Here is a 27,152-nt window from a genome sequence, read left to right as displayed (position 1 = left end):
AACACATTAAACATGAGATGTGTTTTAGAATTAAATGTATTTAAAGACTTTTTATATCACAAATGCCAAAAGCTTTGAAGCTTCTTAAAATCATACAGACAAAATAAATCACAGACAGATTGTACACAAGTCAGCAGAACTGCAGCCAACACGGTTCTTACTATTTTGTCTCTTTGAACTGCAGGCACCATTTACAAACCCCCTTGTTACAAAGAACACGACTTCTCCGAAGCTCCCAAATTCACGCACCCTTTGGTGAACCGCTCCGTGATCGCAGGGTACAACACCACGCTCAGCTGTGCTGTCAGAGGAATCCCCAAGGTACTGTCACCACTGGCACTGAGACTGCTGCAGCCAGGCAAGAATTGCTGCCGGTTCAGGGCGGCTGAGCGTGGCACGGCTCGCAGAAGGGCAGCAGAGGCACCTGCTCATCCCACCTCGCTCACACCTGGGGCTGCAGAGGGGGAGAGCGCACAGCCGGGGGGCAGCACAGTCAGGGGGACAGAGGGAAGCGCGCTCACTGCTTGTGGGGGCACCACACCCCTGGAAATGCAGCACATCTGCACAAAACCTCCTCCTGGAGGAGGCAAACAACAACAAAATGGTCTGCTCACAATCTGTACTCTGCTCTCTCCAGACTTTGAAGAAAACATCAGCTGAATGTCATCTACTGTTCCACTAACCAAATGACGCAGAGGAACAGCAGTTTTTTCTGTCACACCAATGCATCCACATAAGTTTTTGACAGTCTGAGCTATTTTGCAAAACTAACTAGAATAAGGCCTGGTCTCGTGTGAAGTTTTTTTGTGGGGGTTTTGTTGGTTTGGGTTTTTAATCTCACAGGAATATTTTCTCATTCTAAATATATTTATGAAAGTCCCATCAAAGAGTACATAGAGATGTACTATTTTGTTAATCGGGAACAAACAGTAAAAACTGTATCAGCTAGGAGCTAAATTTAGACTTCTCAGAAAAGGGAAATAAGATTTTTGTCGGCAGTAAAGGAATTTACCATATTATGACATAATCTTGTCCTAAATTTAAATTAGCACAATCCCTTCATGTCTGGCTGCTTATTTTCAGCTTCTTTCACTACCTCATACCTGTGAAAGGATCTGATTGCTGCAGAGCAAAACATGTAACAATCACTCAGTCCAAATTTAAAAAAAATCATTTGCTGCAGTTCACTGGATGAAGAACGAGCTGCAGACAAAATTGAAAAGTAAAAAGGAAGCATATCAGTGTAAACAGCTTAAAAAAAAAAACAAGAACATTACAGAATAAACACCAGCAACCACAGGCAAAATCCATCTTTCAGTAGCTGCCTCAGCTTAGAAATGACAGTGTTATTGACAATATTCCCTCTTGGCTAACTGACATTTTTGTGCATCTGCATCCACTTCATTCTGTTTCCATGGTTTTAAGAAGATTCTTAAAAAACCCTCTCAATTTTACAGCTGTTCTTGTGCAGTAATGGAAGGCTTTGGAATGCAGGCATGCTAGCTCCTCCTTCACGTTAGCCTGAAGGATCCAAGTAGTCCTCAACCTTCAGTACACCTAATGCTCTTAAAGCAGCTTTTCCAGATATGTTTTTGTACTTCCATTGCCCAAATTAACCTTGATAAAATGTTTCAGTACCTGCAGCAATACTCTGCAAAAGCTCTCATTACCTTATGTGGATGAAAATTTCCCAGCTCTCAGTGATTGTAGATTCTCAAGCACACCTCAGGATGATCTGTATGGCATGGAAAAATTACCACTGCAAGCAGAGACAGTACTCATGCCCTGCCAGTAATGAAGTATAATAAGAAAAATACACCCAGAAAGATAAAGAAGCTATAGAGAAACAAGGGAAAAATGTTAAGGCAGGAAAAATTCCAGCAGAGATCTGTCAAGAAAATTAAGCAAGTGGCAGGTGGGATGCACTGGATGGAAAGACCACGGGTCAAAGACAAAAGTGATTCCACAGATTTGAGTGCACTCTGTAAAAACAGTGCAGTAGTTTTGGGGTTTAGAGATGAAGAAACAGAAGACATTAATGTCTGAAAGAAAAACAGATAAATGTAAAGCTTGGTTTTCTATTCTTTAAAGACTTTGTTTCTTCATTGTATGTACTAATGAGCTTGAAATAAACAAAAGCAGAATATCTGATTTTTCAAAATTTCCTTTATAAAAATTAAAGGCACATTTTCAGGGACTGGAAACAAAACATAGAAGCTTGAACTGGTATAGAAGCAACCACTTCATTCCACAGCAGAAGCCAACAGGAACTTCATTTTTAAATTCCTGAAGTTTCTGAAGGCACGCTAGAGAGTTTGGAAAATCCTTTGCTGGACAAAACTTTGGCATCCTCATTTGGCCACCCTGCACCTGCGGACTTTTATGACACTTCTGTTGTAATAATGTGTGACATTTAATTCCCCTTCTGTAAGACACTTGCAGCATTCAAATACATTTAAATAAGCACAACTAAATAACTCCTAAATGAATGAATTTGTAGACAGTTAATAGGGGTTGGGTTGCTTTTTTTAATTGCAATAAAGCAGGGCAAAACCCTACATTTTCTATATGCTATTTTTGAGTTAACAAAAATACTGAACTTTTGAGTTATTGGTTTCATGAATTTGTACTGAATGAGATGTTCCTTGAAAAATTATTAACAATGCTTTGTAAATAGTCCTCATAATACTATTTAGCCTTTGATGGCTACATTGAGGCTGCAAGATCAGGTGTAAATCTTCCATTTTCTACCTTCTATTTTAAAAAAATCTTCTTTTTTGTTTTTCAGCCAAAGATATTCTGGTTCAAAAACAAAATGGATCTCTCTGGGGATGCCAAGTACCGCATGTTCAGTAAGCAGGGGGTGCTGACCCTGGAGATCCGAAAACCCACTCCCTTTGACGGAGGCATTTACACCTGCAAAGCTGTGAATGAGTGTGGTGAAGCTGAAATAGAGTGCAGGCTGGATGTCAGAGGTAATCAGAGGAACCCTGTGGGTAACCCTAACACTGTAATGAAGAGAGAGTAATGGGTAGTTAAAAGGAAATAAAATCATAGTTACCCTTTATCTGATTTTTGGGTGGTCTATAAAAAGTTTGTTAATTATGTGCATCAGCAAGATTGTTTTTTCATTCTGAAGCATTATGATAGAATTAGGTTACTTGCTGGGTAATACAGGTCTGATGGTGTACAATTATTGCGCTTCTGACTTCCTATTTCTAGAGCAGATAATTAGCAGTGGAAGGGAGTTCTATCTACAACCACTGCATTAAGGATAATTTCATTACACTTTGTGCTTATTCCATAACTGAAGGTTTTAAGTCAAGTCATTGGCTATTCAACATATTTAAAAGGTAGTGCATGCTACATCACAAACATTTCTGGAACAGTAACAAATTATTTTGTTTGTCAAAGGACCAGGAACAAAAATCACATGTTTATAACACAATTTTAAAAAATCAAATATTAAATATTTTTTGTAAAGCTGCCAGCAAAGTATCAATTTATCAATATAAATGTATGTAGCATTACTTTAAGTGCTCAAACCCAGCAAAAGCTGCAAAAGTGACCTACATAACAGTAATTGATGGAAATCCATTTTCAGCACAGCAAGACTGAAGGTATTTCTACACAGCACCAAGCTGAATATTTGACTCAGTGCTAAATCAGGAACGTGCATACAGTACACCTTGCAGTGCTGGCTGCCAATACCCTCAGGGCTCACAGATTAATTTTATCATCATTTGAACCTTGCTTTAGGAACATTAAATCTTCCTAGAATCATCAGATAAAAGCAACTAGTAGAGAGTGTCCATATTTCACTTTCAGTACCAAGTCTCAATTTAAAATTAGCATTATTTAATGTCTGCTAACATCTTAAACTTTTTTTCATTCTCCAGCACCTCAGTAAAACTCTGAATCTCAGTTGATCTGCAAGTCAAGGTAAGAATAAAAATAATTCAGCTGGATAAATGAGTAATGGCTATTTGGTCCGTGAATAAACAATCATTAGATATTCATGGTAGAGACTATTTAGAATGTTTATAATGGTGGAATATGGGTGTTTGTTTTGATTTCTGTTTGTTTTTTCAGTAGTCAGTATTTCATGGGTCTCCACCTTTAACACACTGTGCCAGTGTAAAATTCTGTAAGAATAACAGAATACTTTGTTAATCATTTTTTCTTAATTCTCTACAAGAACTCCCTCTAAGAGACTTTATTTATTAAAGTAGGGATATCTAATATCAATAACATTGCTTCAACAAAGAAAGTATAGTTAACATTTAAATGCATCTAGATGTGTAATGTACATTTTAGACTTTAAAAGAATGAAGCAGTATAACAGCAGGCAGGTAATGTATTTGACAATAAATCCTTCTCTCCATTTTCTGTCTCAGCATTACAGTGGAACTTGAAAAGAAGAAAAGTGATGAGATTAATGAAGCCCAAATTCTGCTCATTTAGGAGTCCTGCTCATCTTAGCAATCACTTAATACACATGTACAAGGAGGCAGCAGTGTCTTGTAATGTCCTGCTTACTCGGTGTGTTGAATATTTCCTCTTTTCATATATCTGTTGTAGTTAGATTGCCCTTGTCTCCATATGACAAGAAATCAAAAGAAATCAAGATAAAACTTCTCCCCCATTACATATATAAAAGATGTTTAAAAAAAAATTGTAAAATCGTGTAAAACTGAAAAAACCCTAGTCATTTCCTAATGTCTGAAGCAAGCATAAATCCCCCAATTCTATCGGTCACTCCATTTTCACTTTGCAGAGCTCTGACATTCTTTGTAAGAAACAAGTAGCTCAGAATAATGAATCAGTAAGATATTATTTGCAGTATATAATCATTATACTTGTCTCTGTACAACAGAATGTAACTTTCATTCCTACTGTTTTCACTGTCAGTGAGTGCTTGAAATATCCACTGCTGTGCTCTCGAGCAGAACTGTGTCCAAACCACACCATTTGGGAACCACTGGCTATAGCTACTGTTCTGCTTTTTATAGAAAATAATTCCTTTGATAATTACTCACTACTTGTTTTCTAGCTTTTAAAAAGACACCAGCATAGAATTCCAGTTATTAGATTCTTTTTTTACCAATCAGAGACATCATATGAATCTACAAGGATAATTTTGCACATCAGATGAAATAGTGAAAATTCTAGCAAGGGAGACTATTTGCACGTAAATAAAAAACTTTAAAGCAGAAGCTTGGAATGAATGTGATAAATTCACTGTCACAACTCTTCCTGAGGGTTTGTGAAAGGCTATGAGTGATATGTAGACATTTTTGCAGATGATTTTGTCTTAAGCAAATGACACAATAGCATTTCTAGCTTCTCACCTACAAGTTTGAAGAGTATTTGGGGTAGGTTTTTTCCTGAGGTAGTTGATAGTTTCTGGCTGGGAATTACATTTCAGTGATCACAGGAGATGGCAGGAAGATGATATTAATCCAGGCAGCATTGCCTTTTGGAAGAAGCTACACAAAGGAGCTGAAGTAACACTCCTCCCCTGCCTCCAACATGCCACTTGGGATGGCAAAGCATATCTGACACAGCGTGTTAGTTGTATTAACCAAGCAAATGCATCTTCATAATAAAAGCACTGATGGTCATGAGATGTGTATTTTAATTATTTCATTATGATATCAGAACAAAAAAGCATACCCTCTAAAACCAAAGCAAACTTATTCTAGTTAACACTTGTCTGTTGCACACTGTTGTTATTCAGGAAATAAATAAAATTTTAAAAGGAAAATATTCAGCCAGGTTTCCATTGTTTTGTGCTTACATTTTCTGAGCAATGCTATTATTTTTTTTAAAAAAGGCACATACCACAAATAAAAGACAGAGATGATCCATATACTAAAGAACCTGTGACCAGAAGGCAGTGGACCAAGAGGACCATCTCAGCATCTGTGGGACAATGCATATTGCAAAGCAGTGACGGAATTGCAAGACTTGGAGCCTAATTTCATAGGGCCTTATAAGAATACTGCACTCGAAAAACACAAATTAGTTTTGATTTCCGAAACTTCCAATGACAATGAGTCAAAGGCAAATCCAAAGCATTACAAAAGAGAAGCACTAACTCTAACTACGTTTCTAAAAACTCTTCATAAAATTAAGAATTCTGAGTCCCAAACGCTAACCACTCTTCACACTGAAAAGAGGAAAAGGGAGGGGGGAGGTGCACCTGCAAAGTCCCAATTTCCTGTAATTATTCCGAGAAAGGTCTTCAGAAAATAGTAGGTGTTTATTGATGTTTTGCCAGCATATACCTTTGTCATTTATCTGTTCAGTGGCTGACAGAGATCCTAAAAGTAGAGTCACTAATTGCCCACTAATTCCATGCTGGCGATAAACAAATTATTAAGTAAATAACCTTCATCCCAATCTGATTAAAACCATATACACTGAGAAGCTTCTCCCAAACCTACCTGGTTAAGAACAACAAAGTATCTCCAATTTTTCCCCCACCTGAAAGACTACTTGATGAAAGACAGTCTACACTATCATTTCCTGCGTGAGATCTCCTCTGAAGTAAAATCTGCCTTATCTCTAAATGTCATGGTAAATATTCCTACCTTGTAGTTGTTTAGTACTGTTAGAAGTGTGCAAGGTTTGTTCAATAGTAAAAGAAAGAATTAACATAGGTCATAAAATTTAAAATTTAATACCTAGCAGCATCCTCTTTTAGCACATTAAGTCCCTTCTGCTTTCAAAAACAGCAGTCCTACTGAAGTTCTTCCAGTAGTTTTCTCCATCAAGACAAAAAAAATCTGTTATTGCTCCAGTAAAAAGACCCTTCCATGTGAAAAATATATGTAACTTAGACAAACATAACCTCTTCAGGCTGATTATTTCCATCCAGTTGGACTGTGAAACTGACTGTAAGTTTTGATGCTTCCACAATTTCCATTTAAATCCTATCAATTGAGGCTGCTGGCTGCCTGTTCAGTGTACATGCCTTTCCTTCAGACTATGAACTATGTACCTGATGGAGATACTTGGATGCTTTGAATTAACATATGTAAGACTCATTTGAAGCACAGGGCTATTGCAGAGCATTACTAAAACCCAGTGCTTTGCTTCAGGTAAGAAACATCAACTCTGAAATATTATGACAAGAAGAAGCACTTCCAGTACTCCTACCAGCCCAGTTGTCTCAGGGTGGCATTACCTGCCAAACAAACCCTCTGCTGACAATTTAGCCTAGGACAACACACATTTCACACCACAGCATCAATTCTTCTGTTTCATTTGTGTTTTCAGCACTGCTGTGTAAATACTCTAAGTAAACAATATTACTTACTCCTGGCAATGGGTAGCTTCATGTAATACTCTTCATAAAAGCCACCAGCTGGAATTAAACTGTCAAATGCAAACAAACCTTATCTGAGTATCTTGTTTCCTTGAAATTCCCTTAGTCCTCAAATCCTGATCATTATTCTCTGAGCAAACAGTAATAGCAAAATGAGTTAATGATTGACCATTACTTCTAAAATAACAAAGAAAAGAGCCGAAGAGCTCTCTCTTGCTGCACCACCAGCTTTCCCCTTCAGTGCCAGGATCTCCCTCACCCACTTGTCAGCTCTTGCTCTGAGAGATTATTGCTCAGGGCTGCAAGGCCTGAAGAAAATCTCTTTAAAATTTGGTGCGAGCATAGCAGATTAAGGTAAAGCTGCTGGGTTTCCTCCTTTTCCTCTTCAGCAGGCTTATACAGAAGCTGTCAAAGGCTGTGTGGGAGTTAACGGATGGTCCCCCATGGAGATAATTATTTTTTTCCTATTAACAAATAACAAGTGGATCAGTTGAAGCTAAAGAAGGAAATTACAGTTATGTCCACACAGCAGTCATGACAGTGACTGTTTGGCAGAGCTTCTCAGGTTGCAGCCTGTTCTGTATTCTGCTCTCATAGATCCACAACTATTACTTTAAAACTAGCAGGCTTATCTGTGGTGATACCTGCAGAATAAAAGTGACTGTTGTTTCATTCCTGAGTCTTAGTTTTCTGACTGGTTAATAAAAATCTCAGGAGTATTTCATTCCCAAGTCACTGTAAATCCAAGTACATGCTCTAGTACTAAAGCTACTCTTGCAGAAAGGATGCCAACTCCTAATATATATTTTATACCATCCACAGTGCAGGTGAATACTCGTGTGTCCAAGGAAGGGTAACTTGTGTAATATGAAGCTATGTTTCCATCAGTGTGTGTTGTCACCAATGTTTCCATGACCTAAGTATCTAGATGACCTTCAAAGGTCCCTTTCAACCCAAAATGTTCTATTATTCTATTATTCCTAAGCAGCTTTGCTACCTAAGCTACAGTACTTATGATATAGTGGGGTAAAAAAAAAAAAAAAAGAAATTGGAAGACTGATAAGTCTGTGATATAGTGGGGTAACATGCAAATTAAATTGAGTTCAAACTGTCCCAACAAAATGTTCATGAAAAGTGCCTCACCTGTCTTGAGATTATCGTCCTCTTTCTCTCTGTAAGATGGAACAGTTATCTTTACCAACTCTTTCAGATTTTTCTAGGCTTACTATATCAAATTATATATAAAAATTCAGTCCTGCTTGTTGAAAATTACAGTGAGAGATCAAGACATTCCTATATATTATTTTAACAAATTTTTCAATGCAGAACATGCCAGACATTTAAAGATAGCCTCAGTACATCTCACCTGCAGGTTTCATCCCTTATGAGAAAGGACTGTTGTTCTATTTCAAGAGGGATCTACATTTGAGTAGAATGAATCAAAATACAAGAAAATATTATTTGGTAGAACTTTTTCCTTAATGGACTCATACAATGGCCATTCAAAGGACAGTAGCAAGAGAAAAGACTTTTCTGGAAGTCTAAAAAAATCGTTTATGCTGCTTTGATCACAGAATTCCTATGAAACAAAATCCTTGTATGTATTTAGGAGGGAAGTTTGTCACTAACATGTCATCCCAGAGCAGGTTTAGAACTACAAGCTGTTCCTGTCTCCTTACAAATGAATTTTATAAGAACAGTCTGCTGAGATTAAAAATAGCCCCACTGATACCTTTCAAGTGCTTACCAAGAAGAGAACTCTATTTTAGGGAAACAAAAGCTGTCATAGAGATATCCTTTACTTGTCATTGGGCAGAGTCCCCACAGCAGTCTGCATAAGCAACACATCCTGAACAGCATGAACTCGTGAAAGTTTAAAAGAAACAGATAAGAACAGCCTCACTTATTAGGTCCAGATATGGAAAAAATAGTCAAGCATCTGCTGTCTGTGCCAGACAGAAACACTGACAATAACCAGCCCTGAAATTCCAGATAACTGTCATAGTTATGAACACATTTCAGTCAGTAAGTGTGTATGAGCACAGCTGTACCAAAGACAAATAATCTAAAAAAGTGGTGAATCTAAAATATATAAAACATCAGTGGATATTCAAATGTATAACAAAAATATGTGTTAAGTGCACTCCCTTTTTCTTATCAATGGATAATAGTTTGAACGTGATTTTGTGTTCTATACAACGCATTTAGCAAACATAAACAATATACATAGATTCCACTGTTTTGCTTGGAAGTATAAATTGTGGGACCCAAACACATGAACCCAAATTGTGTATGGATACACTTTAACATTCAATAAGGTTGCATTTCCTTGGTACCTGTCATAACGCTAACAACTGCCCCAGAAATCCAGATATATTCTGGGAAATTATGATCACAAAAAGACTAAATATCAATATAACTCTCAAATACACTTTTGTTACTTACTTATAGTTTCATGTACCCAGGAAAAAAATGGCAAAAAAATCCAAGCTTCTCTTCTTCTCTGTAGGTGAGCTCATTTCATGTGATGCCTGAAAAGAAAACCCCAAGTATAGTAGATTTTGATCATAGGAAAGTCCTCAAAAATTTCTACCTGAAAATGGGACTTGTAAATAACTGGACTGTGTATTTAAAAGCATAGTATTTGCTCTTATGATTTTTGTTTCCTACAGTACTGAAAAACATTAACAATTTATTAAACTTTTTAGGCTACAAATCTGGTTTACACAAATTTATTTCTTTTTAATATCAGATTAAATGGCTGAGCCATTTCTAACAAGCAGTGTAGGGAAGAGCTGCTGCTGGAAGCTATCACAGAACAGCAGCACTAAGACTGGAAACCTCTTCCCTTCCCTCTACAGCACTCTTCAGCACTCCACCAAAAATAACTTGATTTAAATGCAAGAGGAGAAAGCATGGAATAAGGCTGAGAATGAAAGATGACAGAGCACTTGGTAAGACAGGAGAGAGGGATGAGAGGCTGTGACAGGATGCTGGAAAGGGGCAGGGACTGGTCGAGCAGGTGACTGGGAAAAGCATAAGTCTGAAGTGCCTGGGCAAAGAGGCTGGCAGGTGATGATGGCCACAGAGGCAAGAAGAATGTATAGAAAAGCTACAAAGGGAAACAGATGGAGATGATCTGATGGAAAATTGAGGTGCAGAGTTGAGCCTGACTGGCTGAAGAGAGTGTAATCCAAGGATGTGTGAGGAAACAGTGAGGAATCCAAGCAGGGCAATGTGTAAAAAGAGAAGGAGAGTTCTTTGATACCCAGAGCACTATGGATAGACTTGTACTCACTGGACTTAGTATGAGAAACTGAAAAGGCAAAAAATGAGAGCAAAGAATGAGAATACAGAACCAGAGTTTTCACATACTTGAAGGAAGCAACTATTTAGAGTGGTACCGGTGTTTTTCCTGACACTGTTTGTTCCTTTTTATATAGAGCTATTTTGGGAGATGGGGATTTCTATTTCTCTGTAGGTTCCTAAATCATGATTATTACTATAGTAACTGGTGCAAATAGAAGCAGGACTGTTTGCCCTTGGCTGACATATATATGCTTCTTTGTTGGACAAAACAAAATCAATCAGTGCTAGAACTACTATGCTGCAGAAGTTTCAAAACATTGTACACAATGTTTTGAAACTTAATTGTAAGTTAACTTTCTGTAAACAGAAAGTTAATTTACAATTTTACTAACCTTGGTATAAATGATATCATTTTTATCATGTCTGAGTACAGTACCTGCCTGAGCACAGTACCTCCAAGCCTGTCATGTACTCAACTGCACTCAAACCTCCCTTGTTACCAACATCAAGCTTTTAAACCTTCAGACACAATGCTGGAAAGAGGGACCACATACCTACTATTTAAAGCTTCATCACATTTCCACTATTTTAGTGAAACAGCCACACTGGGAATTGTGGTGGATACCCCATGTGTGGAGACGTGAATCTTGACTCCATGTTTCAAAAGGCTGGTTTATTATATTATGATATATATTATCTTAAAATGATACATTAAAACTATACTGAAAGAATAGAGAGAAAATGATTCATCAGAAGGCTAGAAAGATCGGGAATGGAATGAATAACAAAATCTTGTGACTGCTCACAGCCTGGACACAGGTGGCTGTGATTGCTCATCAAGTGAAAACAATCCACATGGACCAATCTAAGATGCACCTGTTGGTAAACAATGTCCAGACCACATTCCACAGCCACCAGATAGTTAATTGTTTACATTTATTTTCTGAGGCTTCTCAGCTAGGAGAAAAATCCTAGCAAAGGATTTTTCATAAAATATCATGGTGACAGGGAATGGCTGTAGAATCTCAAATCTGTTGGTCACACTGAACATCTTCCAAGGGTGTCACAGGGTAGGGCTCTGTGTGAAGCCTTTACCACCAGCACAAAGTCACCACTCAGCTGCCTGGGAGTGTCCTGCCTTTGTGACAAGCAGATGTCTCTGGCTGAATTGTGACTTCTGGAACAGCAAGAAGCTCTTTGGCACTGCATTTTGTATGACAAGGTCCTTTGCACAAAGCTGCTGCTTCTTGGTCCCAATTCCCACTTCTTCTGGAGCTCTGAGATTTTTTTTTCAACACTTGGCTTGTCTAAGAGTAAAGACTTGGAGTTTGTAAGTACCACTGGAGTCAGAGTTAAGCAGAAACCAGTTTTTTCCCAGAAGGAAGATCTTGCCTTAGAGGCATCATCATCTGACTTTCATCCCTTTGGCAACTGAGGGGAACTGGGATGTAAATATTGCTCTTTGTGAGAAGCTTAGCTTCTATTTCCTGCCTAGTTCTGAATTCAGTGATAACAGGAGCCTGTGCCTGACACTGGGGCAAGAGCTGATTTGTTACCATTGCAGACAACTGCAGCCTTATTAGAAACACACTGTGTGAGCCAAAAGCCCTCTTCTGGCATAAGCAGCATCATTCTAGAAATACTTTCAATATTTTTGCTACGTAAAGGCTCCTAAGGCTTATAATCACAGCCAGTTTTCCCATCCACTTTGATTATTAAGCTAGAACTTGAGTTGGAATTGCAATTCTTAATGACACATTTACTAGCAATTTCCCTTCTTAATACCCAGATGAATATTTCATCTTACTCTGCTATCCTGATAGTGTTAAAGTAGGATGGTAGGGATTATCCAAAGTTAGGAATCAGGGTGTTGGAAATTTTTACAACAGGTTTCTTAAAATAATGAGCTCTTTCCCTCAACAGACCTTCAAAATGCTTTTTCCAGATATACCTTTAACAAATATCACTTAATAAGTTCCAGTGTCGTGACACTCACTGATGCTTAAATTTTTAACCTTTAAAATGTGGACCCATTCGTAGTAGAAGTGGACACTGCATTCACAAATAAAACAAGAGCATTTTTGGAACATCACAATGAAGATCTGATAAGCAGAATACAGATAACTTAGTAACGTAAGTTCCAATTTGAAAACTGCCAGGAAGACTACTCACAAATTCCAGCATTTCCAGAGAATACTTTATAACCACCACTTTGAAAACCAACTTCCTTGAACAAGAAATTTTAGCAAGAAAAGAAACCTGTTCAGCCATAAGGAAGTTCTAAGGCAAGTTTATGTTCTTTGTCATATTTGCGTAAGAGCCTTGGAAATAAGAGTTAAAATAAAAAGGTTGCAATTTTGAAATTTTTAAAAACTAAGACACAGGCTCCTCCTAGTGGTAAAAACGTAGGAATTATTATTTTTGTGTCAGGAAATTTCTAGAACGATTTATAGTTAGTCTGTTAGCCTAATTAGTCTGTTAGCCTCCCATTAGGTTCTGGAAGGTTCAGAGGCCTCTATGTTCTTACCTATTGCCAAAGAAATGTAACCTAAATATCAAAATGAGAGGGACATAACTAAAAACACTCACAAATCACTGTGACAATTTTTTTCCTCCAAAATAAAGTTTATCTACCTCTAAGTAGAGTGATGGAGTGGAAAGGATTGAACACTGTATTCCAAAGATTTACGTTTTTGTAACAATTTAAAATCCAGCTTGCATTTGCATTTGGCAGAGAGCAAATGCCCAGAGAGCAGCACCGGGCATTTAGTGGTGGAAACTGCACAGCACATCTTTGGCTCAGATGAATATGCAACACCCAAAACATCAAGTATGCAAAACATTTCATGTATTTCAAAAATGTCCTCAGTTTTGAAGCCAAGTCTCACCTAAAGAGCAGAAGCCCAATGTCAGAGCAGTCGCTGAGCTTGTTACTGATTCATCCCAGCCATGGAACAGCAAGCTCTATATTTAGCCACACTTGTTTGTCAAAACAAATTCTAACAAAAGGGACAGAGGGCCATTTTTATTATCAGGTCCTTTAAAAGTCTTATTCTGCACTGATGTTTCTCATCAACCTAAAGCAGACAGCAGCTTATGTAATTTAAAAAGGAGCTGTATATAGTAAATGATGTTGTGCATTTAATAAACTTCCCCCTATAATTTTAAGTTGATTATGTTAATAGGCCTACTAACATAATGACAACCTAAAAACTGAAATTGCCTACCTCAGTGGGACCCAGCATTGCATAAATGGAACCTCTATTGTAGATCAAAGTGCTTTCAGTCTTAACTGTACTTGAAATACAATAGCATGAAGAAAACTACAAATACTAAAAATTCAGATATTGCTGTAAGAAAATTTACGGTCTCAAAAGACAAAAGAAAGGAAATTAATTCAGACCAGGTTAATTTCATTATTTGCCAATTTCAGTTTTGCTTTTGTGTTAGGAAAGGATGAAAGATCGTTTACGTACCACTTCTACTTGCAAGCTTGCAAAAGAAATTTCCATATTTCAGATGTGTCTGTTTTCCCTATTCATGTTTTTCAAACACTTTTGTTTTAAAGACAAATGACACAGATGTTGTTTTAGAAGAAAAAAACCCCCACATCATTTAAAGCTGCTTATGTGGAAAGAAATTTAGATTTAGTCCATACAGAGTGTTTTCCACTACTTCATGTATGTGTGTGATGTGTTTTGTATATAATTACATTTGTTTCAGAATAACAAATGATAGAAAAGCACAGGAGGATGAAAACTAGTTGCTGGTTGAATGACATTTTATTTTCACATTCAGAGAGCTGTACAGTTTCTATAAATAGATGTGATACTATAATATTTACATCATCCTCACCCATACTAGTATATTCCATTTTAAATGGTAGATACCCTGACCAAGGGTTATTTCTGGGTGCATTTAGTCAGGATTCTATGTCAAAACATACAATACATCAGTTTGTGTCAGAGCAATTTTTCCTGGTATTTTACATGTAACATTATTTTCTCTAGACAGTCTCACCTTCCAGCATCCTAAGAGCTTTCCAGACAAGTGCAGTACAGTTCAAACAAAAAGAGGATGCAAAAAACCCATTCATATCCAGCCTGTTTAAAATAAGGAATGTGATGGATAGTTTTAACTACGTGAGTTTCATTATACATAAACACAATATTTTCAAGATCCCTTCATATACAGGTACAGATTGAAAACAAAATAAAAAGCAATAGTTTAAAAAATTTGGAGACAGCAAAATCCTCTGGGCTTCTGAACACATTCTGCAGATCTCTGTACTGTGCTTCTGCCAACAATGTTTCCAAGTTTTACACTGCCTTGTTCATTTTCTAATCCCTGTGATTAACTGCTTTAGGGAGTGCTTATTTTCATCTGTGAACTCTACTGCTGGAGTAGCTACCAATGTTATCTAAAATCCCATTTGAAAATCCACAGAACCCATAAAGTGTTGAGGTTTTTTACACTATACTACCTTCAAAGTTTCTCTCTCCGCTTGAGAAGAGCCATCCCCACAGATAGACCAATTAAATAACCAAACTTCAACTGTCACATGATATTTTAAGACGATGACAGCTAAATTGTTCACCTCTACCAAAAGGGACTGTAGAACTGTGCGACAGGAACGCCGTGTTGGTAATTTAAAATGAACAACACAGAAGGAAAACAACAAAAACACAACATTGAAACAACATACAGGACCAGGCTGCTTCCACTGTGCACATACCAGAGAATCTGAAAGCAGAAGCCTGCAGTTGTGAAGTGATCAAATTGTAACAAGTATCACTAGAACAAAAAACAACCAAACTCAACAAAAAAGGAATTTCAAAGGAATAACCAGAGTAAATCACTCACAGCTGGATGCAGATGCTCAAAACTGTCTGATTAAAAGCTCATTTAAAAACTCCATTAAGGATGAATTCAGAAGGAGACTGAACAGGGAAGGCTTAGGTTTTTCTATGGGGAAAGACTTGCAGGGTCATACATAAATAATCAAGTTCTCAGAAAGGACAGAAAGTGAGCTCCAATAACTGCAGTAAAACTGGGAGTACTGCATATCAGTGTGCCAAAGGGTAGATATTTCCAAGTATCCTGATCAACTGGAAACTGGTCGAGGTGGTTTGCTTTTGTTTTCTGCCTCTTTTCCACGAATTGCAGCCACATAAGAGAAGAGACACAGCACGGAGTAGCAGATCTCATGAGCCTACAAGAATTTAGAAGAGACACTGAAATTCAGATTAAGTGTTTTACAAAATCCATTGCACACTTTTATTTTCCTGCATGTCTTCCTTCATGGGACAACTACTCTGGCTACAGACAAAATCAGGAAAATGTGTCCCCTACCACCTTCTAACTGAGACGGAAAGAGAAGAGCCATATAACGAACTAAAAAATTCCTTTGGGATAAAAATGATAGCTGCTTAACAGTATGATTTAATAATTTTTAAGAACAGTATGCTAATCTAGAAAGTTGGCCAACTGGCTTTGGAAAAACTATTCTGCATATTTGCTTTTGGTCTGTTGCATGAAATCACAAGGTACTTTCTGGGAGGGGCTGAAAGAGCTAACTAAAGAGAGGGTTTCACATAGCTCTACGCAGTTTCACGATTATTTAACTGATTAACTGTGCTATTATTTAACCAAAAATCCTCTTTTATCATGTGACTGGCAGCTCAATTCAGTGAAGGTAAGACTTAGACTTAAATTATATACCAGTTCTAATACCAGCTGTTCTGATGATTTTAAAAATTCTTGTCCTTTAAACTGACACTTAAATTTTCTGTAAAGGTAATAAGCAAGACAACATGTTTTGCTGTATTACAGTACAAGCTAAAACACTTCCATAAAATACTCTTTTTTCCATTAAACTGGCTTTTCTTACTAACAGATACAGCTATTTGCTTCTTAAACTCCATATATTCTAAGCATTTTGTTCTAAAACATTTCCAGCTTCTTCAAATGATTTTGCTCTCTCTCCTCTTGATGGACTGCATTTCCATGAAATCACCAAATGTGCACACTGCACATCAGACATAAACTGAAATTTCTCTTCTGATGATAATCATTGGTTCCTGTTTCTTCCTCATGAGTGCACATAAGCCTGATCATGTATAAAAGTGCTAAGTATCATTATCAACTGTTGGTGTTCACAAAAAATGTTATAAGAACTGAATATTATTCCAGAACATGAACTCATCTATACAGCAGGAATCAATACTTTTACTGTTCTCTCACAAGTCATTGCTCATGAGGAGATGGGAATTTTTTGCAAACTGTTAACATTTTATTCTTAGCAAGTAGTTTCCCTTTCCATCGCTTCTATGGAGTAAGGGTTGTGCTCTTCACTGTCTTAAAATTAACAGTTCCACCAGTTCCTATTGTGCTGAAGTTCAATGTCAAATTGGCAACCTTTCATCTTTATCGGTCTTAAAAAAGGAAAAACTACTGAAATTAGTAGTGTTAGAACTCACTACTGGTGAGTTCCTCTAATTTCATAGATCCAACAAGCACTGCTTTTCCTGTCTCCCCCTACTGAAAACGTCATAAAGAGCAGCTGGTGTTTCACTGTAAATCCTGAAGTCTCAATGTAATTCTTTTCTCCACATGAAAATGTAAAGATACATCCTCTAGAGAACCACCAGAGGCATCACAGTAGACTCACCATTGGCGTCTTGTACTTGTGGCTCACCACTTCTTTAGTTTCAGGAACTAAAACCGGACGGGCAAGAGACAAAACAAAAAGTTCAAAAAACGAGAGGCAAATGGGGAAGAAATAGCACAATGTTCCCATGGGAAAGGGAAGGGAGGCAGACAGACAGCAGGTGCAGGTAACAGGGCACTTCACTATCCCTCACTTCTACATACTTCTTTTCATTTACATTACATATATCCTTGGAAGACACTGGTAATGTCACAATAAATTACTCAAGCTAGCAAAAATTTTCACTGCCTCTGTTTGGCACAGCAGATATTCGATGGTTCTTAAGAGACTCTGGCTTTTCTCATATTACTTATTCCTGCTAGACAGTAAAAATAATGAAAAAATATTCTTAATGACAAACTATACCTAATGCCTACTACAATAAAACATGACTCAAAAATTCCACAGGAATTTGTCACTATACGAGTCCCAAAGATTTTACCCTTGAGATCTTCTCTGCTGAGCAAGAGATTTCAAAAGAACTGTTGGACACTGTATACTGTATAGTAAGCTAGTGAAATCCAAGGGGAAAAAAGAGGAGCTGAGGGAGAATTTTTTCTCAACTTGAAGACTGTTTTCCAGCTCTAAAGTTTCTCAAGATACTCTTTCTCCTGTATAGGATGTGTGTGATGGTATTTACTTGACATACTCCCTGAAAACATTCATAGTTTTTGAATGAGTTGCCTTAAAATAAAATGCTGAGTTCAGTGACACATATTCCTAAAATACCAAGCTGGTTGGTTTATAGAAATCTTTACACAGAAAGAAGATTAGGGCATTGATTAAAAAAAATCTATTATCCAGAAAATCTGCCCTTGTTCCATTGCACTGCCTCAAACTGATAGAAAGAAAACTGGCACAACATAAGTAAAGGAAATTTGTCTTTTTCTCTCATTGTAGAATGCCTAAAAAAGCAAACTGTAACCAGCCTGTTTGTGTGCAGTGCATCTGAACTGTGCCTTTGGCCCACACTTGGTCTGCAAATGTTGTGAACAGATACCACGGGAAATCACCAGAAGAGAACAAAGACCACACTAGAACATTCAACTGGCAAATTTAAAATGTCCGTATCAGGGGAATACCAAGACCAACTCTGAGTACTTCCCTTCCAGAATAGCTGGAATTTGCCATGAAATTTCTGTGTCACAACAAAAGAATTTAGAAGAAGCAGTACAGAAATTATGCAAAACCAAATCATTCCAGGTTCATAGAGGAAGGATAAATGTTTTATTACACATAGTACTAGTGACAAGAAAAGAAACAAAGGCAGATGAGTTCAGTATGAAGAACCAGGAAAAGTCCACAACAAAACCTATCCATGCAGATGTCATCTCTTCAACTATGGTATGACACAGCTAAACGCTGGAGAGGGAGACGGATCACACTCTAAGGGGCCAAGAGTAGGCAGTGCAGACTGGGTTTGAGAAAGTTCTCAAAATATAAACCAGTACCTACTAATTCTCATATGTCATGGTACTGTCATTCTTGAAAATAATCTATTGAAAAGTACAGAATATCATGATAAAAAGTAATATTTTTGTTTAATTTTTCAACTCTCACTCTCCTTGGAGTTGGCAGATGCATGAAGGGCTGAGAAACAAGGGAAGTGCACACCCAGGCTGCACTGCCCCAGTGATACCAGAGACTAAAGCTGGGGAGATAAGGAGGTGCACATCCAAGCTACCTTACCCGTTGGCACCAGATGTTCCAAATTAACTCCATGTCACCAGGGGATAAAGGTGGGAGTGAGGCTGGTGCACAGCCAAATAGGGTAGGACTTTTACAGCTGTGTAAGTCTCACTGCCCACTGGATAACATACAATTGTTCATATACTCTTCAAAAAGCAGGAAGGGAAAGCTGTAAGGACCTTGTGCCACGAGGGAAGGAGAGAAGGGAAGCTGTAAAGTCCTGTATCATAACTGAGAATAGGAAGAGAGGGAAGAGGAGAGCAGCTAGGCAAGGTACTGTCTCTCCACAGTAAGTTGCCTTGTCTTTAAATAAAATACTCCTTCACAGTCCTTCCAATGCAGAAAATTCTCCTGAGAGGACTGAGTTAGGAAGATTAAGAAGAGTGGGTTTGCATTTACAAACACAGAAGTCAAAGCACTACTACTGCAGAATACAAAGAAAAAAGGAAGAAAGGAAAAAAGAAACTGTCCTCCCACAAAATAAAAAAAGACCCCCCCCACCACAACAAGAAAAAAACCCAAAGAAAAGACCCAAGCTTTCAAAGATTCAAGCCTCAAACTGAAAGATTAGCACTTTTCTTCTAACATTAAAAGTTATTCCTGATGCTCTTGAACTGAGTGGATGAAGGGAGTAAATTAGGCAACATCCTGCAGCCTTTGGTCCTGTAAATTAAAATATGGTGCTACCACAAAATGAGTTTAGGGGAGATCACTTTACCTGCTGGAGAATGAAGGTTTTCATAGCAGCGGCGGTGAAGGGGCCACAAGAAAGTAAAGCACAAGTACACAGCAGTAACTCAAATTCCAGAGGGAAGAACCTTACTTTTCCTCACTTACTTAAGTTTACACTTTCATTTGTGGGACACAATTCTGCTTGCATCCTGCTCTGAAACCACAAGTCCAGCTGTGATGCTGCCATCTAAACCCAGCATTTACACAAACAGACCTTTCATTTCCTCCCATGCTGTCACTAATTTGGAGCACTCATGCTTGGTAAAATCAAAATCTTGCATTGAAGTACTTCCCATCAGACTGGAGTATGCACACTCACCAAACTCTACCTTTCTAAGAGCATCTACTACTTCAATATGCTCCTACTATAATAAATCTGATGGCAAGGTTTAAAACATTTAACACCAAATGACTTCATTCTTCTGAAGTAAGTTTTTGATGAATGCTTTTAGTCTACTACTACCAAACATTTTCATTTCTCTTGAACAGGACAGATTGTCATATCCTCTCACCTTTTTAAAAAACAGCGGTGAGGTAGACTCTAATCTCAGCATAAGAAGAAAAGTTAACTCCCCTGCAACATCCTCCTTTTTTTTTTTTTTCCTACGTATTAGCTGCATGGGAAAATTGTCAATCTCATTTGGTACATCTAATTTGGTTCTTGTCTGTGACCTCTATTTTGTGAGAGAGGACATTTTTAACTCAAGTGGTTTAATTTCTCAGTTTTTGCTTGTAGATTTCAACTCACAGTTTATTTTTCATTACTTCTTAAAATTACCCTTTTATAAGTTCCATATGACAATTTTAGCTTTTGCAATAGGCCCTTGATTACAAAATCTTTTGTAAAGAAATAAGAAGTACTTTTTCTTATGTTTATTACAGATATTATTTAGGGGCTAAATGCTCTGTTACAGAGTCACCCATACAAATTAACTAGAAATAACCAAGTCAAACACTGTCTTTCTTCTTGTGCAATATAAACAAACTATTAAAATAAGTTCTTTGCATAAAACCTAAAAAAAGGAGCCAAAATAATTTCTGATCCAAATAATTTCTTTTAAGTAAAGATTTCAGAAGCTGAAGCCATTCTTTAAGCTAATTTTATGGCTTCTGAATTCTCATCTTGTAAAACCCATCAATAATCTTTTACTGACTTCAGAAATTTCTGTAAGTAATAAAATCAATCGTGCCCATCAGTATGAAAACATGCTATCAAAGGAACAGAAATTGAACAAAACTTATGAACATCTAAGCTCTTAGAAACTGTTCATGGTTTAAATATACAGATCTGATCATATGAACCATGAACAACATTTTCAAAAAATGGAAAAAAAATTGTTCACCAATTTAAATCTGAAACACCTGAGAGATTTATGGTAAACAACAGGCAAACTGCAGCAGCCAGAATGGTTTTATCACTCAGAACTTTTGTGTCACCCAAAGGAGACAATACATTCTCATGGACAAAGACATTAATTTCAGAAATCTCATGTTAATGAGATTTCTATAATTTCATGTTATGAGTCTTCTATAATTCAAGAGAGAAGCCCTCAGCCAGAACATTCTGTTTACAGTACCAAAGAACAATGACAGTCTTGGTAATGGGAGCTGCTGATGCAGATTCTGTTTAATGGCCAAAGAATGCATGCTGATCTATATGGAATTAAATTTCAGCTCCTTTTTCTATGTTTCATACATACTCCTAAGACCTAAACAAATGCCTCAAAGATGGCTGGAAGAATAAACCAGCTTGGGCTTCAGAAGTACGTGGATCACCCTTCCAGAGAGCTGCCTCTGAAGTCACTTGTATTTTTCAGACCCTTGTTAATATTGTGACTGACACTAACACTGAAGAGTAACCTGAAATTTTCCCCAGACTCTGGTGTAGGCAGATATGCAATAGCAATAACTGACTAAAACAGCACAAACTCTCTGTTCTCCTCAACCTTTACTTTTCCACTCATGCTCCAAAATAAGAATCACAGGATAAATAAAGTACAACTTGACAAAACAGTTTCTGCTCCATTCAAGAAAAATTAGACTACATTAGAGCAAAAAGAAAGCTTTGCAATTAACAGTAATTCTTTGTAATGAAAGTGTGGTGTGTTGAGAAAGATCAGCTTTAAATCCTGCTTTAAAAATGTGGCTTCTCAGATGAAAAAGGAACATACCAAGCCAATTCTCACACACACCCACATTTGGTTTTTGTTTGTTTCAGATGACTCAGAACCTTTGCTCTGTCTAATAATAAAAAGCACCTAGATCACAAGTCTTAATATTATAAAAATTAATGTGGAAATTTTTATGTAAAGTCACCTATCTCTCAGGCAACTCCTTATAGGCAATCTACATTCTCTCCCATCTTTGAAATTGCAGTGCAACTCTGAATCTGAAGACTGGAAATTTGAGTTACTGCCATGTGAGTATAGACCTAATATCAAAATAATGTAATTACCAAATTCCTCCAGGACAAAGACTCCTCGCACTGTATTGCACTTTTTAATGTGATTCAGCTCTATGAAAACCTACAAAAACAGGAGGAAAAGTAACATAAAATTAGTTGAGTTTGGAGTTTTTTTGAAACCAAAAATCAAAACTAAACAAAAACATCATCACAACAGGTACAACCTGAAGTTTGATAGCATACACTACCAGTTCATTTACAGTTTAATATATAAATAAAGGGTGAAATAAATATTCAGAAGACAAACTTGCCACAATGCTAGAAATCAACAAAAAACTTAAAAGTGCTAAGAAGCGAAGACAGCAGAAGATGAAGTACCTTCCGCTCCTTGCAGGAGGAGAAAGCATGGAAGAGAAACGAAGGAGTTAGTAACTCTGACATATCCAACATTGCTACCCCTTCAGGCACTCAAATGAGTTATTGCAAAAAGAATACCAACACACCTGAAATACAGCAAAAGAGGGGGACGAGAATAAAGCTGGCTCCCAAATTTGGCACTATTTGTAGCCTCTGATCCATCCCAGGTAGTTTCTGCCCCTCCATGCATCCTCCTCCAGCACAGAGGGCAGGTAAGGGGCACTATACTTCCCACCCTGACACTGATCCTCCTAACCTACCACGTAGTCAAATTGAATCCAGTGAGGAACCACTAACCTTTCTTTTCCCTGACAGTTCTGCCATGTAACTAGAGTTTATGACATATGATCTTCAGAGTTACTCTTGGAACCATCTCCTTTTAACAGTCAGTACCAGTTTTCTGCTTGAAGCAGGATGGGAGAGTTTGGATCCTTCTCTGTTTTGCTCACTTCACATATGGCTCTGCCAGTTGAGCAAGTCATTTATAAAATAAACCTGCCTTTAAGTCATGTTTTACATGCACCCCAAAAGACAAAAGCAGTTGAACTACACAACGAGGTTTTTCAGTCCAGAACGTAGATACCAAGACTGCATGAATAAACAAGTTCTCTTTGCATAATGAGTTTGTTTAAATCCAATCTATTTGAAGATACAAAACAGACCCTTCTTATATGCACATGTCCAGAAGGGTCAAAGTCAGTACACAGCACAAGAAGCTGTAGCAAGTGCTATAAAGACTCTAATCCATATCCCAGTTTTAATAGACTTGCTTTTCAAGGCAAGAGAAACACTAAGAGTAACACTGCCCTAACATTCAGATTGTCTATGCAAAACACCTTAGAGAGGTCTTTTAAAAACTATTACAATAGTGTGGTTTGATACTTCAAGTGCCTACACCCTTAGGACACCATGATCTCAGGACCTTTTTTTAAAATGGTACTGGAGAAACTTCATTGTCTTGGAAAGAAGGGAAAGTAAAACTCTGCAACCCTCTTGAATGCCATATTAGCAGCACCAATGTAGTCATGCATTATATGCTATGCATGAAAGACAAAGGATGTCAACACTAGAAATTGTTGTGGAGTTTTTTGAAGAGACTTATTGTATCAAGAGAGATCAGTAAATCCACTGTACATCTGAGATAAGACATGCTGATTTTCAAGGTATTTTATTATTATTTTTATTGGTAGAGAACTAACCAACAGACCTGAGATATTTTTTGTTCAGCATAAAAACTCAAAACTTCCACTTACTTAACCAAAAATCTTTATTTCTGCTTATGTTTAAGCACTCAAGGGAAAGGAGACTTAATCCCATCTTTTTTTTTTTTTGTTTGTTTGCCTGTTTTCATTCATATTCTGTATCAGTTTACTTGGCCAAAACACTTTATTTTTTGAGGCATGCTTACAGAATAAACAAATCAATAACAGAATACTTTCTTTACTGCACTTAGCTCTGTTTATTCTGTAATCTTTTCTGTGAAAAGTTTTTGCTAATAGTCTGAATTACAAAAATTCAGAAACTCAATAGAAACGCTAAAGCAAAACACTGTCCATTTTATCTGGGAAGAGTAAAACTGCCTAAGAGACTTGACTGCCCCAGGTGCTCACAGTCTGAGTTAGTGTTATGGAGTGCTGCATTTCCACAAGACCCATGAGCAAGATGAAAGTTTGCATCAAGTTTGTCACAATTACAATCCATTTTCAGAAGATATGAGTTAAAGGGCAATTTCTTGCTATGTTGTTTAAGGGACAGAGATGCTCTCCTCTCACTCCATCAGAAAACACACATAAAGGAAATAGCAGTTACTTACCCTAGGGAAACTGTGGTTCCTCAAGACAGAGCATTCAGTGTGGATCCTACTGTAGATGGGCATGTGCCTTATGCATTTATTAAGCTTCCGTCTATTTTTACACAGACAAATTTGCAACGGGCACAGGCTACTGAGTCCCAATATTACAACAGAGTTTGTAGATGTGAACTCAGAATTATCTGCCAATGCCACAGGTACATTTAATTCCTCCCTATTCTAAAGGACATCCTCTAACCTGCTAGGCACAGACAGACTTCAACACTTTTTATTCTTAAACTTACATGTGCTGCAGCATGGTGAGACAATCTGTGAACACTAAAGACAACTCTCACATGTCAATAACAGGTTGTCCCACCGTGCATCTGAGACATTGCCTAAGGAATTCACAAGACGGTAAGAAAGTACACACACCGCAAATGAAGAGCCTTCAAAAACAGCTTCATAACAGCAAGCTTCACACTGAAGCAGTATGTTCAGTCTTCTGAACACAGACTCCATGTATATTTTTCTTTTAAAAAGTGGAAACCCCTCTTCCTACGTTGTAAATGAATTCTATGATGTCCAATCAAGCAGAGCAATAGAAATCCCTTATACTAGTCAGCCACAATACTGAAAAGAATACTTGGAAAGATAGCCAAGAATAGAGCCTTCATATTAAGTAAGGAGAGGAAGATGAAGAGAAAGCTGGGCCTGATGAGATCCTGTAGGCTGTAGGCTTTTTCTGGTCAATATCCCCATTCAAACTCAACAGAAATAGAAAATGCCATTTTCACCACTGAAAAACAGCTGTAAGATTCTGGTTTTAATGATGCTTATATAAATATTCTGAAATCAGCCACCTTAGGGAGCAATTCACACAATGTATACAAGAATTGAAAAAAAAAAAATCATCCAGAATAGCAGACCTTTTATTAAGAAAACAGACTGGTTGATGAGTGTCAGAATAAGAATGCCAACATCCTTTAGCTCCAAAGATTATGAAACTGGAGGGGTTTTTTTTTGTTTTGTTTTTTTGTTTTTTGGTTTGTTTTTTTTTTTTTTTTTTTGGTTTTTTTTTGTTTGTTTGTTTGTTTTTTGGTTGTTTTTTTTTTTTTGCATAGTGCAACTAGTATGAGTCCTTTATGTAACTGCTACAGTTGTCCATTCTACAGATACCCTCCAATGATACATGTTTGATATCTGTCTAGACACTTTGCTTTGAGAAGGAAAACAAGGTTATATATCTTGGATCCCCTAAATGGTACTGAATGCCCTGGTAAGATAGTAATATAATCTAACAGACCAATAATTAAACATATTGAATAAATGCAGTGTATTTTCCAGAACTGCACTTGTTTCAATATCCATCTTAAGTAATGGCAACTCATCTGGCAATAGCTTCATTGGAAAGGTGATGAAGAGAAGGAATAATCCTTCAGGTGAGGGAGATTGCCGGCATATGTCCTGGGTCTGACCTGTACAGACTTTTTTCCAGAAAAAAGATAGGAATCTTCATGACAGATAGCAAATTAAAACACCATTCTCTCTAAGGAAGGATATGATAAAGCTGGTATTCTATGAGTTCTGGTAGTAGCACAGGTCTCAGTACCTGCTCTACAAAATTAAAGTAATGCTCCAGACAGTCCCATACAAAAATCAGTACAAGGTTTCCCTAAAGTTCTTTCTGAATGTCATTTCAGCCTTTCAGGAAAAAAAAAAAAAAAAGGCTTGCATCCGGAGTTTTTCTTTTGCACAAATACATGTGTGCTCACTATGTACTTAATACTGAGTGTCGTTGTCTTGTGAAGATGCCTGCTACACTTAAGAAACCATGCTGCTGCTGACGTGGCTATCTTTTCATACGTCTTTTCTCACTGCAAATGTGAATTTGCCTGCCTTTTCATTTATGAAACGGAGTCATCTCCACAGAGATGAGCAGCTTGAGCAGAACTTTTTTGACTTCTGGGCGAAGTAGCAAACAGAACATTCCTATTTTGTGTCCTTACCTTAGGACAAATTAATTTCTATTATATCCACCTATAAAGATATCAAAGTGTTGCTTTGAGACCAGGGCTTAATTTTCAAAGGCTTTAGACCTGTCATTTTCAAGAACGATGGAAATTCATTCTGTACAAGCAATAACTTCCTCTTACAGTTCTTTGTATTTCAGCACACCCAATGAAAAAAAAAAAATCTGTAACTTAGTCAAGTAGAGTGTTCCATCACGGAGCAGGTCTGAAACTCTACAGCAGGTTGGACATAATCCAGGTTCTATCCTTGTAAGAGACAGCAAGGAAACTGAGGGAGGTTCACAACTCTCCACTCCTTATACTGGCACATATGAACTCAAAGTGCCACATGGTGCTGCTGTGACCTTGGGAGAAGTATTAAAGGTTCTGAGCATGTGTGTTTGAGATGCACGTGCACTTCCAGCGGGATCTACACTGATGTATCCTCAAAGAAAAACAAAGCTTGTGTGGGGAGAAAAGTCTAGTCAAGAGGAAAGGAAAAAACACTCCACAGAGAACTGACAGAAGATTTTCTTTCTTTCTCTCTCTCTCTCTCTCACACACACATACACACACCCTCCCTTCTCCCCTAAAAATTGATTCTACTGTCTAGCACAGCATGCATTTAATATATGCAAAACAAAAAAACATAAAGCAAAATAAAAAACAAGGATCAAAGGAAGCAACAGAAACAACATCCATAGAAAGGAAGAAAATGACAATTCTACTTGTTTCCTCTATGCCCACAATATCTGCTA

General features: G+C 37.4%; 2 protein-coding genes across 21 annotated transcripts in view; one reads left to right on the top strand and one right to left on the bottom strand.

Annotated features, from left to right (window-relative positions):
- MYBPC3 (myosin binding protein C3) overlaps positions 1 to 5,627 on the top strand; it is a 61,785-nt gene extending 56,158 nt beyond the window's left edge. For both annotated transcript variants that reach the window (XM_041459719.1, XM_041459720.1), the window contains 4 exons: positions 185 to 321; positions 2,789 to 2,975; positions 3,900 to 3,942; positions 4,398 to 5,627. In XM_041459719.1, coding sequence (XP_041315653.1) covers positions 185 to 321; positions 2,789 to 2,975; positions 3,900 to 3,910 — 335 coding nt within the window. In that variant the 3' untranslated portion in view covers positions 3,911 to 3,942; positions 4,398 to 5,627. The remainder of the gene's footprint in view (positions 1 to 184; positions 322 to 2,788; positions 2,976 to 3,899; positions 3,943 to 4,397) is intronic.
- An 8,778-nt stretch (positions 5,628 to 14,405) lies between these two features.
- Positions 14,406 to 27,152, bottom strand: part of MADD (MAP kinase activating death domain) — a 69,775-nt gene continuing 57,028 nt past the window's right edge. For 18 of the 19 annotated variants that reach the window (XM_041459764.1, XM_041459744.1, XM_041459751.1 and 15 more), the window contains 3 exons: positions 22,228 to 22,297; positions 17,313 to 17,359; positions 14,406 to 15,854 (listed from right to left, as the gene is read on the bottom strand). In XM_041459764.1, the coding sequence (XP_041315698.1) occupies positions 15,747 to 15,854; positions 17,313 to 17,359; positions 22,228 to 22,297 (225 nt within the window). In that variant the 3' untranslated portion in view covers positions 14,406 to 15,746. The remainder of the gene's footprint in view (positions 15,855 to 17,312; positions 17,360 to 22,227; positions 22,298 to 27,152) is intronic. The other variant, XM_041459762.1, reaches the window with a different exon arrangement.

Source organism: Pyrgilauda ruficollis, unplaced genomic scaffold, assembly GCF_017590135.1.
Source record: "Pyrgilauda ruficollis isolate IOZ18807 unplaced genomic scaffold, ASM1759013v1 scaffold14, whole genome shotgun sequence".
Taxonomy (NCBI): Eukaryota; Metazoa; Chordata; class Aves; order Passeriformes; family Passeridae; genus Pyrgilauda; species Pyrgilauda ruficollis.
Note: the sequence above shows the minus strand (reverse complement) of the source record. Positions and strands in the feature narration are given on the sequence as shown.